The sequence below is a fragment of the Haematobia irritans genome, chromosome 2, assembly GCF_050003625.1.
Source record: "Haematobia irritans isolate KBUSLIRL chromosome 2, ASM5000362v1, whole genome shotgun sequence".
NCBI classification, from domain to species: Eukaryota; Metazoa; Arthropoda; class Insecta; order Diptera; family Muscidae; genus Haematobia; species Haematobia irritans.
The window spans coordinates 103456287-103472858 of record NC_134398.1 but is presented as its reverse complement, the minus strand read 5'-3'; the positions used below and the strand labels follow the sequence as shown (position 1 = coordinate 103472858).

General features: G+C 41.8%; 1 protein-coding gene across 3 annotated transcripts in view; it reads left to right on the top strand.

The window, feature by feature from the left end:
- The window catches only part of l(2)gd1 (lethal (2) giant discs 1), a 231834-nt gene that overhangs the window by 203646 nt on the left and 11616 nt on the right, over nt 1–16572 (top strand). For all 3 annotated transcript variants that reach the window (XM_075295777.1, XM_075295776.1, XM_075295778.1), the window contains exon 5: nt 16408–16559. In XM_075295777.1, coding sequence (XP_075151892.1) covers nt 16408–16559 — 152 coding nt within the window. The remainder of the gene's footprint in view (nt 1–16407; nt 16560–16572) is intronic.

Here is a 16572-nt window from a genome sequence, read left to right as displayed (position 1 = left end):
TGAATGCGTTAGTAATCATCTCCACTGCGTGTTCGATATCTTGCACAGTGCTCATATTTGTCTCTGGTATTTCCGGTATCATCATATTGAACGATTCCCTATACCTATTCCAATCAGCTTTCCTAACATTTGGCAGAAATATGGTCTTGGCATTATGAACATCTAATTTCAAAATGATGTAGCGATGATCTGAGAAGCTATGTTGGGGCATCTCCCTTATTGCAAATTACCAAATTAGTACGCAAAATAAACTCTAGGAGTGACCCTCCACTTGTATTAATGTCACCACTTCCCCATATACTATGATGTGCATTTGCATCGCTTCCTATAATGAGTTTTGTCTTTGTTTTCAATGACTCCTCAACTAAGGTGTTGACGGCACATGGAGGCATCTCCCTATCATGTCCCATGTAGACCGAAGATATTTGCATTTGGCTATTTCTATATTTGCATTTGGCTATTTCTAAACTGGCAGTGTCAGTATTGTACATTGAACGAAGCAGAAACAAGTTGAGCTCGTTTTTAGCAATTATACAGGCTCGATTTAGATTATTACCAGTATACTGCAATAGTTTGAAACCCGGAGTACTTAATTCACATATTTTGTTTCTATAAACATATGGTTCTTGAATAAGAACTATGTCTATGTCCCCTTTCATAAGGATAACTTTTACGGCAGCACATGCAGCCATACAATGATGAAGATTTATCTGGAGGATCCGTAGGACCATCAAGATTTTCAACAACCGTCACATCAGCCGCTTCAATCGAGTCATCAAGAATGTCCTCTTCAGAGATCTCGGTGACTCTCGCAATAACCATAGGTTCAACTTTGGTGAGTTCTGAGGCAGTAGATGCCTCCTCACGCATACGGTATCTATCCATGTCTTCATCTTTGGTATCTCCCTCGACTTCGCAAGAGGATGCGCTTATTTCGGATTCAGACAAAGGCTTGTCTTCTGAATCCTCTAGTTGATCGTTTCTATATACCTTCATGGATATAATGAAAGCCATAACATACACTGCCCTGGGACTTCGCTAGATGTGGCAAAGACTGAGTGTGCAATATAAACACTGCATGCCGTCTTAGCCCATCCACTTCATCCAAACGGCCAACCTTCCAAACAGCTATTGGAATAATCAGCTGTTGGATCTGGATTGCATTGTTTCAGCGTATTTAAAATAGATTCAGGGTCAGAAGGGTTTGGAGATATCCACGCATTTGCTCTAGGTCTAGCCGGTATGTCTTTCTTCTCGACTAACTCTAGAGCAGCTCCTTCCCAAACTTCACCAATTGGTATCAAACCAGCTTTAAAACATTCTATAGACCTCTGGTCCTCAAATGCGAGTAGGTTAAATCGTCCTTGATACCAACCAGCCTCTTGGTGTCGAGGATCTGGGCCGGGAGCAGCTGTGAGTAGACGCCAGACAAAGCATTCTCAATTTCCCCCTATTTTTGCTTTGGAACCATACCGTCCAATGCTCCTTTATTAATGATAGCCATCACAAGGCTGTCTTTAGCAACTGAGGTAAACGATCTTTGATCTCTTTTTGAGGATTGCTTTGGAACCATACCGTCCAATACTCCTTTATTAATGATAGCCATCACAAGGCTGTCTTTAGCAACTGAGGTAAACGATCTTTGATCTTTTTTTGAGGATGGCAGCTCATCCGGTGATCGTTCCCTTTTTCCAGCTTCAAGAATTCCTTGGGCCCATTTTAAGGAATCGCTTTGTTTAGCCGACAACGTGCTTGGGTCGACTGACCCTAATTTCTTTAGGATAAACAAAGCATTTCTGCGTTCCTTGAATCTCTTTCGTGAGGGATTACCTCCTTTTGATGTCGTTGCCTTAGAAAATGTTCGACTTGTCAAAGTGTCGACACATGTCGACCCGTCTACAGGTAGATACTTATTACTATGAGTTATTCCGCTAGTGGAGGAAGTGGATTTGAACTATTGTTTCTACGTTAGTTGTTTGGTTTGCAAATAAGCGATTAAGACTACAATATCTATATCACCGATCGCATTTTGCTTGCGTCCAATACCAATGGCTTTCCGCTTTAACCTGCTATCAACTGCAGTAGTGAATGGCTATATTCCTGTTGACGTCGCGTCTTGCTTTCTTGAACTGATTTTGTATCGTTTCCACAATTCATACTTTGCATCTCGAGCTTGAATCAATTGTTTAATTTCACGACTAAACGGTTGCTGCTTAAGTTTGATTACGACATATTTTCAGGTACGCATGTGTTATATAATATAGATAAATATTCCTGTATAATATTCTTGATTCTCGCTAGATTCGATGAGGTAGATGTCATCCCAAGGAATGTCATTAGATAATTCAAGAAGTTGAGTATAGTATAATTTCCGAAAATATCTGAATTTATATGAAGTTTCCATTTTTCTTAAGTTAACTTCATATGTAGCGAAAAACAGGTCGTGTTTTGAGAAAGTCGGGGCGGATTATTGATCATAACAGGTTGTCTGATAAGTCCCCGGTCTAACAAAGAAAAACACATTTTTTTGTCAAAATTCGTTTTTATTATTCAACATAGTTCCATTCAAGAGCTATAACGTGTTTTGTCGTAGGCTGAGATAGACCAGTAGTTGTCCAGGATTACCTTTAAGGACCCACAAACCTTAAAATTAAAACACACGATTTATGCCTTAATAGGTTGAACAGTACAGGTTTTATTGATGGTTATTTTATCGTTATACGTATATATATAATAATTCGTTTTATAAGCTTGGAATTCAGGGATATTGTAGATATTCGTTGCTGAGGCTCACTGTTGATTTGACGACCGTGAAGACGAGCTAGGTTCGTTGATTTGGGTTTTATTGTTGTCGATTCGTTTAAAGGTTGTCGGCCACCGTCCGGTGATTCGGGCTTTTTGTTAACGATCTGTTCGGCTGTCGTTAACGATCCCCTGAATCGGCGTTCGTGGACGAGGCTTCGGTATTGGTAAGTCAGGATTGTCGTAGATGATTCGGCGTCGTTGACTAGTCGGTTGTTGATTAGGTTTTTGTGGTTCGTGATGGTCGTTGGTTCGGGTATCGTGACGTTGACGATTCGTTAATTCGAGTCTGTCGTTAACGATCCATTGACACAGCGTTCGGTAGTTCAGGATTGTCGTTGACTGTTCGGGTGATAAATCGGTTCGGTGATGCAGGCTTGTTTTCAACGATTTGTTTCGGTAGTTCAGGTTTGTCGTTGACGATTCGTGCTTGATTGTTGATTTGGTAACTCAGGGTTGTCGGTAATTCGGGGTTGTTGTTGACGATGTCTTGATAGGGTGGTAGGTTGATAGGTTGATTTCGTGATCGTTGCTTTCTCGGTGATGAGATGCTGGTGATATGTTGATTGTAGTTCGTCGATCCGGTGCTCGTTGGCTGCTCGGTGATTCGTTGAAGCTTCGTTGTTCGGTTAGTAAACTAATACTAAGGGAAGATACACGAATGTAGAAGCAAGCTAATGGCCGAAGCGATCAATGCGGAAGCAAGCGAATGCGGAAGAAAGCTAATTGCCGAAACAATTAGTGCGGAAGCAAACTAAAAGCCGAAGCAATTAGTGCAAGCGAATGCGGAAGCAAGCTAATTGCCGAAACAATTAGTGCGGAAGCAAGCTAAAAGCCTAATCAATTAGTGCGGAAGCAAGCTAATTGCCGAAACAATTAGTGCGGAAGCAAGCTAAAAGCCGAAGCTATTAGTGCGGAAGCAAGCTAATTGTCGAAACAATTAGTGCGGAAGCAAGCTAAAAGCCGAAGCAATTAGTGCGGAAGCAAGCGAATGCGGAAGCAAGCTAAAAGCCGAAGCAATTAGTGCGGAAGCAAGCTAATTGCCGAAACAATTAGTGCGGAAGCAAGCTAAAAGCCGAAGCAATTAGTGCGGAAGCAAGCTAATTGCCGAAACTATTAGTGCGGAAGCAAGATAAAAGCCGAAGCAATTAGTGCGGAAGCAAACTAATTGCCGAAACAATTAGTGCGGAAGCAAGCGAATGCGTAAGGGGGTGAACTCCTTTTGATTAGACGCATCTATGCCAATTGACTTGTCCGTCTGTTGGAATTCTGCCTACTCACTAAAAAGGCTGCCCATATAAGTGGGGGTCACAATGAAGTGAATGAAAATTATCTCCATAGCGACCAAAAAAATAAAAAAAAATATTGTAGTCAGAAGTCATGTTACCATGTAACTGGCATCACTCGGTAGTGAAAACATAATCGGCATTGAGTGATAATGGGCTATAGTGGTAGGCACAGTATATGTAGAGGTGTAAAACGATTATAAGTAATGGTACGAAAAATACGTATTTTTTAATATCATGTGGTAGTGGGAGATAGTATGTACGGGCGAAATATATTTCGAACCTTTACATCCCCCCCTTTCTTCGCGAAAAAAGCGTAACCTTTCTTTCCAAAAATAAAGACTTCGTTGATGGTCGAATTTTGGTCCTAACGAATTCACGCTTGTCCAAATTTATTATCATCTGGGCTTGTTGTAATCGATTAAAAACAATATTCATTGTGTGTATATGCTCCTCGAATGTTCTCCCCAAGATAATAATGTCGTCAAGATAGACGAAAACCAATGGTTGTAGGTCGGATCCGATAATCTGGTCTATTGCGCGCTGAAAAGTAGCTGGAGTCGAATGAAGCCCGAACGGCATTACTTTCCATTGGAATAGCCCTCTTCCAGGCACGGTAAAAGCGGTGTATCGCCTGGAATCTTTGCTTAGCGGAATCTGCCAATATCCATTTTTTAAATCTAACGAGGAAATAAATTTTTCTTCACGAAGCTGGTCTAAAATTGAATTTATTTGGGGCAGTGGATAAGCGTCTGGCCCACTAATGGCGTTCAGTTGCCGATAATCAATACACATTCGCCATCCGCCTTGCTTCTTCCTAGCTAACACGACGGGAGAACTGTAGGCACTACACGAGGGTTCTATGCGACCTTCGGCAAGTAGCTTATCCAATTCTTCGTTGATGATCGCCATCATAGCCGGATTACGTGGAATATACTTTTTCTTGAACGGCCTGTTGTCAGTCAATGTTATGTGGTGTTCGGCTGTGGTACACAGCCCCGATATGCGGTTGAAACGTGCCTGGTGTTGCTTCAGAAGACAATCTAGGGCTTTGTTCTCTTTTTCGCTGAGGAAATCTCGAGATGTAATGAGTGTATGACTGGACGACATTGGTTCGGTCGATGTACGGGTTATTACTTTATCATCCATCGAGAGCTTGACATTACGGTCGCACAGGAAGTCCATGCCTAATATGATCGTTTCGGCTAGGGTAAGGATGACGGCGGCTTTCACTTGTGTAACCCTGTTGGCGTATTTTATATTTAAAGCATAGATGTCGGTGCACGATGTGAGTCGTTGATCAGCCATTTGCACCTCTCTTCGCATTCTCTCGGGTTTGATTCCCTGTTGAGCCAAGAATTCTTTCAGTGTTCCCGATATGCAACTAGCTGTGGCGCCGGTACCAATCAGGGCCTTGAATGGTCTGCCGAACAGACTTATATTTATGAAATAGCGAGTGATTGGAACGTCGTCGCAAGCCAACCAGTTGCGTTTTCTGTAACATGAGCAGTCAATTGTTTGGAGTCCTTCCTTGCCACAGTAAGAACAAAATAAAATTCCCGGGTTTTTACAGTGGAAACGAGAATGCCCGACCGCCTTACACCTCCAGCAATGATTGTGCCTTGAATAACCCACCGATGTTGTGGTCATCCCGTGCGACGTATGGGGTTGCATTTGTCGGGATTCATCACGTTTCAGTAGTTCAAAATCGTCGGTTAACCCGATTAATTCGTCGAGCGTCTTGAAGTCGCCTCTTCTAATGTAATGGCGATACTCCGGCCTGAGTCCTTCGTAAATTCTATCGAGATGATCCAGGGTTTTGAGTTGCGCGTGCTGACGGGCCGTTGTCAGCATGTGCAGTATGTAGTCTTTTGCCCTTTCTTGGTTGAATTGCTTTCGGTTGTAAAACGACTGTTCTGACTGGGTAACATGTCGCTTTGATAAGAAGAATCGTTCGGCTTCTGTCCGAAATTCTGCCCAGTCGGTAATGTCTCCTCGTTTCACCCGAAACCACTTCAACGCGTTTCCTTGTAGAACCACGAGGAGGGTCTGTAGTAGTCTGTCCTTGGTGATGCGGTAACATTCGGATAACTCCTCTATTCTCTCGAGGAGGTCGCCATCCCCCGAGTATTTTAAGTCCCATCTTTGTACAATGGCAATCATCTCGTGATCAGGTGATTTGGACTTATTCGGAGTAGTGGAATTATGGTGTGTGAGTTTAATCGGGGTACCTCGAGTATTTTCGGTTGTATGATTTCATTTTCTTTAGCTTTAAGTTCGGCTTCCAAGTCTTTCAACAAGTCTTCCGAGGAGTGTCTCAAGCGTTTTGCTCGGACGTATTTAGCTAGCTCTTTCCTAAGGCGGTCTACCGTCGAACCTTCTGTGGGAATATTTGCTGCTTTACACTCAGCTACCAGTTGCTCCTTTTTCAACAAATATATCCAGCCGAGTGATTTCGTTTCCAGATGCTTAAGTTTAACCATCGTACTGTCTTCGTGTGTTGAACTGGAACTATCCTCGTCGTTGGGGTTAATTCGTTTTTCCCCAGCGCGATTCTGTTCCAGTCCCTGCTCGGGCGCCATTTTATAACGTGGTTTTGTCGTAGGCTGAGATAGACCAGTAGTTGTCCAGGATTACCTTTAAGGACCCACAAACCTTAAAATTAAAACACATGATTTATGCCTTAATAGGTTGAACAGTACAGGTTTTATTGATGGTTATTTTATCGTATATACGTATATATATAATAATTAGTTTTATAAGCTTGGAATTCAGGGATATTGTAGATATTCGTTGCTGAGGCTCACTGTTGATTTGACGACCGTGAAGACGAGCTAGGTTCGTTGATTTGGGTTTTATTGTTGTCGATTCGTTTAAAGGTTGTCGGCCACCGTCCGGTGATTCGGGCTTTTTGTTAACGATCTGTTCGGCTGTCGTTAACGATCCCCGGAATAGCGTTCGTGGACGAGGCTTCGGTAAGTCGGTAAGTCGGGATTGTAGTAGATGATTCGGCGTCGTTGACTAGTCGGTTGTTGATTAGGTTTTTGTGGTTCGTGATGGTCATTGGTTCGGGTATCGTGACGTTGACGATTCGTTAATTCGAGTCTGTCGTTAACGATCCATTGACACAGCGTTCGGTAGTTCAGGATTGTCGTTGACTGTTCGGGTGATAAATCGGTTCGGTGATGCAGGCTTGTCTTCAACGATTTGTTTCGGTAGTTCAGGTTTGTCGTTGGCGATTCGTGCTTGATTTTTGATTTGGTAACTCAGGGTTGTCGGTAATTCGGGGTTGTTGTTGACGATGTCTTGATAGGGTGGTAGGTTGATTTCGTGATCGTTGCTTTCTCGATGATGAGATGCTGGTGGTTAGGTTAGGTTAGGTTAAAGTGGCAGCCCGATTAAGATTCAGGCTCACTTAGACTATTCAGTCCATTGTGATACCACATTAACTAAAAGTACCTATTACATATGGGCACTTCTAGTTTTAACCGCTGAACCTTCTTGATTATTTTTCTTTGTTGAACCAACCAGATTGTTCCAAAAACATTAGCAGACTGCTTAAGTTAACGTTTTCCAGATCCGCCAGTAATCTGGAGCTATATGCTCCTAAAAGTTGCTTGCGCTTTACACAAAATGCAGGACACTCACACAGGAGGTGTTTAATTGATTCTTTTTCCTCCGCATCATGACAGCTCATACAATAGTCATTATACTTCGCGCCAATAGTTTTTGCAAAATCGCCTATCAGGCAGCGACCCGTTATAGCAGATATCAGGAGTGATATCTGACGTCTCGAGAACATTAGCATATCTAGTGTCCGGTTTAAGTTGAAATGGGGCCATATTTGCTTGGTGTCGTTACAACCCTTGCAATTCTCCCATCGAACATTTGCCATCATAACAGCCTTTTCACGCAGCATGAGCTTGCAGGTAGCTAGGGGCATACCAACAAATTCTAGTTCCCCTGGAATATGTAAGGTAGTCCCTAGCCTTGCCAACTCATCCGCTTCGCAGTTCCCCGGTATGTTCCTATGGCCAGGCACCCATATTAGGTGAATATTGTACTGCTCAGCCATCTCATTGAGAGATTTGCGGCAGTCGATGGCCGTTTTCGAGTTGAGGAACACAGAGTCCAAGGATTTTATTGCAGGTTGACTGTCTGAGTATATATTAATGCCCACATTTTTTGGAACATTACTTCTCAGCCAATTCGCCACCTCTCTTATTGCTAATATTTCAGCCTGAAAAACACTACAGTGATTAGGTAATCTTTTCGCTATTCGAAGTTCCAGATCATTAGAATATACTCCGAACCCCACTTGTCCATCCAATTTGGAGCCATCAGTATAGAAATCTATATATCTTTTATTCCCCGGGGTCTGTGTACACCACGCCTCACTGTTGGGAATTAGAGTTTCAAACTTTTTGTCGAAAAGTTGTTTTGCCAGGTTATAATCCACTACCTTAGGCCCATCTGGCATTATTTTGAGTACCGAACTATGACCGTACATTTTTTCCGACCACAGCGATAGCTCGCGCAACCGCACAGCCGTTGTTGCAGCTGACTGTTTGGCCAAAATGTCTAAAGGCAATAGATGTAGCATGACATTAAGGGAGTCTGTTCCTGTCTTACTAAATGCGCCTGAGATACATAAGCTCGCCATACGCTGAACTTTATCTAAAAAAGTCGGTTTCTGAAGTGCCGGCCACCAGACTACAACACCATATAGCATTATAGGTCTAACTACTGCCGTGTATAGCCAATGCACAATTTTTGGTTTTAGTCCCCAATGCCTTTTTGCACGGGTACAAAGCTACCGTGGCTTTTCTCGCCCTCTCTTCAATATTAAGCATAAAATTCAGCTTCCTGTCCAAAATAACGCCAAGGTATTTTGCACACTCACCAAAGGGAATTTCAGTACCCCCTAAGGAAATGGGCCTAACCGTGGGAGTTTTGCGATCTTTGCAGTACATGACTAGTTCTGTCTTTGCTGGATTTACACCAAGACCATTATCTTTCGCCCATTTCTCAGTCATCCGGAGAGCTCTCTGTATAATATCTCTGATTGTGGATGGGAATTTTCCCCTGACTGCTAGCGCCACATCATCTGCGTATGCCACCACTTTTATCCTTTCTTTTTCTAGGGAAACCAAAAGGTTGTTTATAGCAACATTCCAAAGAAGAGGTGATAGAACTCCTCCTTGGGGAGTGCCTCTGTTCACATACCTTTGTATGTTTGCTTGCCCTAGTGTGGCTGAAATACGTCTCTTTATTAGAAGTTCGTCTAACAGCCTAAGTATACCTGGATCAACATTCAGAGTTGTCAGTCCATTTAATATCGAGCTCGGATGGACATTATTGAACGCCCCTTCGATGTCTAGAAACGCCACGATTGTGTAATCTTTGACAGATAGCGAGCTTTCAATAAAGCTGACTAGTTCATGCAATGCGGTCTCAATAGACCTGCCCTTCGAGTATGCATGCTGTCGTTTCGAGAGCAAACCTGAATCCACGCTAGTTCTAAGATACATGTCTATCATCCTCTCCAGGGTCTTAAGTAGGAATGAGGATAAGCTGATTGGTCGGAAATCCTTCGCACTCGAGTGAAAGGCTTTTCCTGCTTTAGGTATGAAGACGACTTTTGTTTCCCTCCACTTTTCTGGAATATATGCTAAGTTTACACATCGTTTATATATCACCGTCAACCAGGGGATAATTCTTTCAGCCACTGCCTGTAACTCCGCCGGAGTAATTCCATCAGGTCCGGGGGATTTGAAAGGTCCAAAGCTATTTAAAGCCCATTTTATTCTAGATTCCGACACAATTTCCTCGATAGGAAATGATCGCTGAGCCTCCGTTACACCGCCGGAACATGGTTCAACCGTCTGATTTCCCGGGAAGTGTGTGTCCAAAAGTACCTCCAACGTCTCCTCACTGGAGGTTGTCCAATTTCCCTCCGATGTTTTAATGAAACCTGGAGCGGTGTTAGTGGATGCTAGTACCTTCCGTAGTCTGGAAGCCTCTGACGTATTCTCAATACTGCTACAGTAATCATCCCAAGAGTTTTGTTGAGACCTTCTCAGTTCTCGTTTATATTCTCTCAGATTCATCTTGTAAGTGTCCCAATCCTCCGGAGCTCTTGTGGACTTTGCTTTGTTAAAGAGCTTCCTGCAGGATTTCTCATATTACTTAACTCCGTAGTCCACCATGGCGTCCGATTTTTTCCCCTTGGCTTTCCTCTAGGGCAAGCAGCTTTCAGTGAAATGTTGAAGGCCTTAGTAATCCGCTCCACTGCGTGTTCGATATCTTGCACAGTGCTCATATTTGTCTCCGGCATTTCCGGTATCATCGAATTGAACGATTCCCTATACCTATTCCAATCAGCTTTCCTAACATTTGGCGGAAATATGGTCTTTGAAGTACGAACAGCCAATCTGAAACTGATGTAGCGATGATCTGAGAAGCTATGTTCCCTCAAAACTTGCCACTCAGATATCTTATCATTCTGTTCCGGAGAGGTCAACGTTACGTCCGAAACCTCTTGTCTGTTCCTGGTGACGAAGGTTGGTGCATCTCCCTTATTGCAAACTACCAGGTTAGTACGCAAAATAAACTCTATTAGCGACTTGCATTAGTATCACAACTTCCCCAAATACTATGATGTGCATTTGCATCGCATCCCATAATGAGTTTTGTTTTTAGTGACTCCTCAACTAAGATCTTAACGGCACAGGGTGGCATCTCCCTATCATGTCCCATGTAGACCGAAGATACCCAATATTTGCATTTGGATATCTCTAGACTGGCTACGACAATATCTGCATTGCTCAATGAAGGAAGCAGAAACAAGTTTAGTTCGTTTTTAGCAATTATACATGCTCGATTTATATCGTTACCGGTATTATGCAAAAGTTTGAAACCCGGAGTGCTTAATTCACAGATCTTGTTCTTATATATGTATGGTTCTTGAATAAGAACTATATCTATGTCTCCTTTCATCAGGAGAACTTTTAAGGCAGCACAAGCGGCCTTACAATGGTGAAGATTTATCTGGAGGAACCGTACAACCATCCAAATTTTCAACCACCGTCACATCAGCCGCTTCAATTGAGTCATCAAGGGCTTCCTCTTCACAGATCTCGGTGACTCTCGCAACAATCCGCGGTTCAGCTTTGGTGAGGCTTGAGTCTGTAGAAACTTCCCGCATATGATTTTCGCCATAGTCTGCAGGTTTTATGTCTCCTTCGGCTTCGCTAGGAGATTTTTTCACTGCTGACTCTACCGGAGGCTTGTCCGTTTCGGAATCCTTTGGCTGATCGCTTTTGTATACCTTCATATGGATATCATGAAAGCCATAACTTACGCGTCCTTGGGTCTGGGTTAGATGTGGCAGCGACTCTATGTTTAATATAAACACCGCATGTCGTCTTGGTCCATCCACCTCATCCAAACGACCAACCTTCCAATCGGCGGTTGGAAGATCTGGGTTACATTCTTTTAGTCTCTCTAGTATAGACTGAGGATCAGGGGGGTTTGCCGGTATCCATGCATGTGCTCTAGGTTTAGCCGGTATGTCTTTTTTATCGACTAACTCCAAAGCGGCTCTTTCCCAAACTTCACCAATTAGCATCAATGCAGCTTTAAAGCAATCCATAGACCTCTGGTCTGCAAAAGCTATTAACTTATATCGTCCTTGATACCATCCAGCATCTTGCCGTCGAGGACTTGGTCCGGGAAACTTTTTTTCGCACCTCTGAGTAGACACCAGACATCGCGTTCTCAATTTCCCCCCATTTTTGCCTTGGAATCATACCGTCCAATGCTCCTTTATTAATAATAGCCATCACAAGGCTGTCTTTTGCAACTGAGGCAAACGATCTTTGATCCCGTTTAGAGGATGGCAGCTCATCCGGTGATCGTTCCCTTTTTCCAGCTTCAAGAATTCCTTGAGCCCATTTTAAGGAATCGCTTTGCTTAGCCGACAACGTGCTTGGGTCGACTGATCCTAATTTCTTTAGGATAAACAAAGCATTTCTTCGTTCCTTGAATCTCTTTCGAGAGGGATTGCCTCCTTTTGATGTCGTCACCTTAGAAAAGGTTCGACTTGACAAAGTGTCACCGGCAGTCGACCCGTCTACAGGTCGACTAATTGGGCCTGACTCTTGGTCGCTGCTGGTGGTTTGTTGATTGTAGTTCGTCGATCCGGTGCTCGTTGTCTGCTCGGTGATTCGTTGAAGCTTCGTTGTTCGTTTAGTAAACTAATACTAAGGGAAGATACACGAATGTAGAAGCAAGCTAATGGCCGAAGCGATCAATGCGGAAGTAAGCGAATACGGAAGAAAGCTAATTGCCGAAACAATTAGTGCGGAAGCAAACTAAAAGCCGAAGCAATTAGTGCGGAAGCAAGCTAATTGCCGAAACAATTAGTGCGGAAGCAAGCTAATTGCCGAAACAATTAGTGCGGAAGCAAGCTAATTGCCGAAACAATTAGTGCGGAAGCAAGCGAATGCGGAAGCAAGCTAATTTCCGAAACAATTAGTGCGGAAGCAAGCTAAAAGCCGAAGCAATTAGTGCGGAAGCAAGCGAATGCGGAAGCAAGCTAATTGCCGAAACAATTAGTGCGGAAGCAAGCTAAAAGCCGAAGCAATTAGTGCGGGAGCAAGCGAATGCGGAAGCAAGCTAATTGCCGAAACAATTAGTGCGGAAGCAAGCTAAAAGCCGAAGCAATTAGTGCGGAAGCAAGCTAAAAGCCGAAGCAATTAGTGCGGAAGCAAGCGAATGCGGAAGCAAGCTAATTGCCGAAACAATTAGTGCGGAAGCAAGCTAAAAGCCGAAGCAATTAGTGCGAAAGCAAGCTAATTGCCGAAACAATTAGTGCGGAAGCAAGCGAATGCGTAAGGGGGTGAACTCCTTTTGATTAGACGGATCTATGCCAATTGACTTGTCCGTCTGTTGGAATTCTGCCTACTCACTAAAAAGGCTGCCCATATAAGTGGGGGTCACAATGAAGTGAATGAAAATTATCTCCATAGCGACCAAAAAAATAAAAAATAAAAAATATTGTAGTCAGAAGTCATGTTACCATGTAACTGGCATCACTCGGTAGTGAAAACATAATCGGCATTGAGTGATAATGGGCTATAGTGGTAGGCACATTATATGTAGAGGTGTAAAACGATTATAAGTAATGGTACGAAAAATACGTTTTTTTTTTAATATCGTGTGGTAGTGGGAGATAGTACGTACGGGCGAAATATATGTCGAACCGTTACAGAGCGATACAACGATTATAACGACCTTTCAATTTTTTGATACCATTTTGGTAGTACTCCTTCGGTTTTGCCTCGAAATAGCCCTCAGTTTCGGCGATCACCTCTTCATTGCAGCCAAATTTTTCCCCTGCGAGCATCCTTTTGAGGTCTGAGAACACGACACGGTGCGTTGTCTTGGTGGAACAACACTTTTTTTCTTCTTCATATGGGCCGTTTTGCCGCGATTTCGACCTTCAAACGCTCCAATAACGCCATATAATAGCCACTGTTGATGGTTTTTCCCTTCTCAAGATAATCGATAAAAATTATTCCATGCGCATCCCAAAAAACAGAGGCCATTACTTTGCCAGCGGACTTTTGAGTCTTTCCACGCTTCGGAGACGGTTCACCGGTCGCTGTCCACTCAGCCGACTGTCGATTGGACTCAGGAGTGTAGTGATGGAGCCATGTTTCATCCATTGTCACATATCGACAGAAAAACGCGGGTGTATTACGAGTTGTTGTTTTTGGTCAAATGTGAGCTCGCGCGGCACCCATTTTGCACAGAGCTTCCGCATAACCAAATATTGATGAATGATCGATCGACTTCATTTTACGGCCATTCAAAATCATTTTGTGGATTTTTTTGATGTTTTCGTCGGTAACCACCTCTTTCGGACGTCCACTGCGTTCACCGTCCTCCGTGCTCATTTCACCACGTTTGGATTTTGCATACCAATCAATTATTGTTGATTTCCCTGGGGCAGAGTCCGGAAACTCATTAGTAAGCCAAGTTTTTGCTTCCACCGCATTTGTTCCCTCCAGAAAACAGTATTTCATCAAAACACGAAATTCCTTTTTTTTCCATTTTTTTCACAATATCAAAAGTTGCTTCACAAAAGACGCTCTATCTGACAAACTAATTGACTTACAGACGTCAAATTTTGACACGAATCATTTGAAGGTTGGTACTATATAAAAATAATATGCATTTAATACTAGCGACGCCATCTATGTGTCAGACCGGGGACTTATCAGCCAACCTGTTAAAGGAGTACCTTCTCTTTGCGATTTACAAAGATTGCATCGATTAGTATATTGACAGTATGTGAGTAATGAGTGGGAACAGTATTATTTATGGATTGTAGCCCGAAAGCGTTGAAGGTATCAGATAATCTTTTTTAGGCAAGAAGATTGCTGTTAAAATCGCCTGCGATTATGATATTATTGTAAGACACAGTAAGATATTCTAGTGCATTGATAAGATTGACAAATGGTGTATTTCGATGAGGCCTGTATACTGTTCCTACTAGTAATTTTGGCCCTTGAGCTGAGCATATTTCTAAAAATATAAATTCCATTGAGCTAGCGATGACGGATTTTAATTTCAAGTTGCACTTTAGCTCATTCCGAACGTACATGCATACACCACGTTAGACTCTCGGTCAGCCGAAATAGTCGATACCCCTGCAGTTCGTAAATAGAGTCCAAAATATTGCATTGAAACCATGTCTCAGACACGCATATGATGTCGATATTTTATGTTATAAAAATCTGTCTCAGCTCGTCCATTTTATTATTAAGACTTTGGGCATTGATATGAACAATTGATTCTCTGTTTTTTTTTTTTTTGTATTTAAGAGCAGCTTGGAAGATTTTAAAATAGTCTTTCGTTAACTCTTCATTTACAAAAAAACTGTCTATTGGAGTTAAAACACACATACTAAAAGAAAGAAATGTTTTATGTTCTTTCCTAAATTTAGCAATTGTTCTCCACAAAAAGTTTTTGTCGAGTGGTGAGCACAATTTAACAATAACAACTCCATCGTTGTTCCTTTACGTACTCGCTGAATGCTATTAAAGTTCGGAGTCATAAGTTGTAACGAAGAGCATAGGTTTTTGAATATTTCGAACAAATTTTCGTTTTCTTGTGGTCGTATTCCGCATAGACGAATATTACAAGAGACTTTGTCGTTTTCTTGATGACTTATTTTAGATTTAAGTTCAACAATCTCATTTTGAAGATCATGTATTATTGCATTTGACTTTTCAAGCTCAATCACCCTTACTGCAAGATCATTTAAATTTTTCGAAATGTCTTGGATTTTACAGTCTATAGCACTCATGACATTAGCAATTGCATTATCAATCTTAGCTGATAGTATTTCGGTTTGGTGTGCGTGCTTTTGTTCAATAAATTTAATTATTTTAGGGGATTTATTTTTTGATGATATTGGAATGTCCTCCAATATCATGTGGGATTTAGTTGTGCTTGGTGTGGAAAGTAAGTTTATCCGTATGTTTCAATTTTTGCTGTTCATATTGACACGCTTGTTTTAATGATGGTAACCTTACAAAATGGTATTTTAATTTAACCGTTGACACCCTGTTAGTATTGGCTTGAACCAATTTAGTTTATTTCTTCAATCAATGTTCACAGACCGATTGCACTTATCGTTATCGATTTGCGTACCAAGTGATATAAAATCTATAATTCATCGCATATAATATCTCGATTGTGTGTAGATAAAACTGTTAAGTTTATTTTATTAACCCCCATTTTCATGAAGCTCCGTTAGTGCTACGTTAGCTAACGAACTTTTAAACCGAACTAGAGACATATCTGTTATCTTGTCTATGTATTCCATATGCCTGTTAGGAGCTTAACTGCTGGAAATTTTTCAGTTAAAGTTAACTGAAGAGAAGATATTTGGAATTTACTTTCTGTTAACTGGCAGTTAAAGCCTAACGGAGCTACATGAAAATGGCCGTAAAAAGTTTAATATTGTTCTACCAGTTAATGGAGATGTTTGAAGAAATTCAAACTCTGCGCAATGTCCCCACATCGGTACACTGTTTTTTCTAAAGTGTCAGTTTTTTATTTAAATCTTTTTATTTAGTCGTTACTGAGTTAATAAAACCCCATAAAATCAATTTTTGTCCGGCAGTTTCATTTTGGGGGTTAATGGGTTAAAGCAAGAATCGGGTTATTAAAAATAAGGAAAATGCTAAATGAAACTATATATTACCGTAATATCTACAACAATAACCCTCGGATTTCTTTACAGGATGAAACATTCAGAACAAAAACAAATTTGGTAAAAGACACTGATTGTCCCGACTACAACCAGCGCTTTAAAGTTGAGATTTTGCGTGGAAATAGGCAATTTCAACGAATTTTCAAAAGACACAGCGTTAAATTTGAAGTTTATTCTCGAGGGTAAGTTTAAACT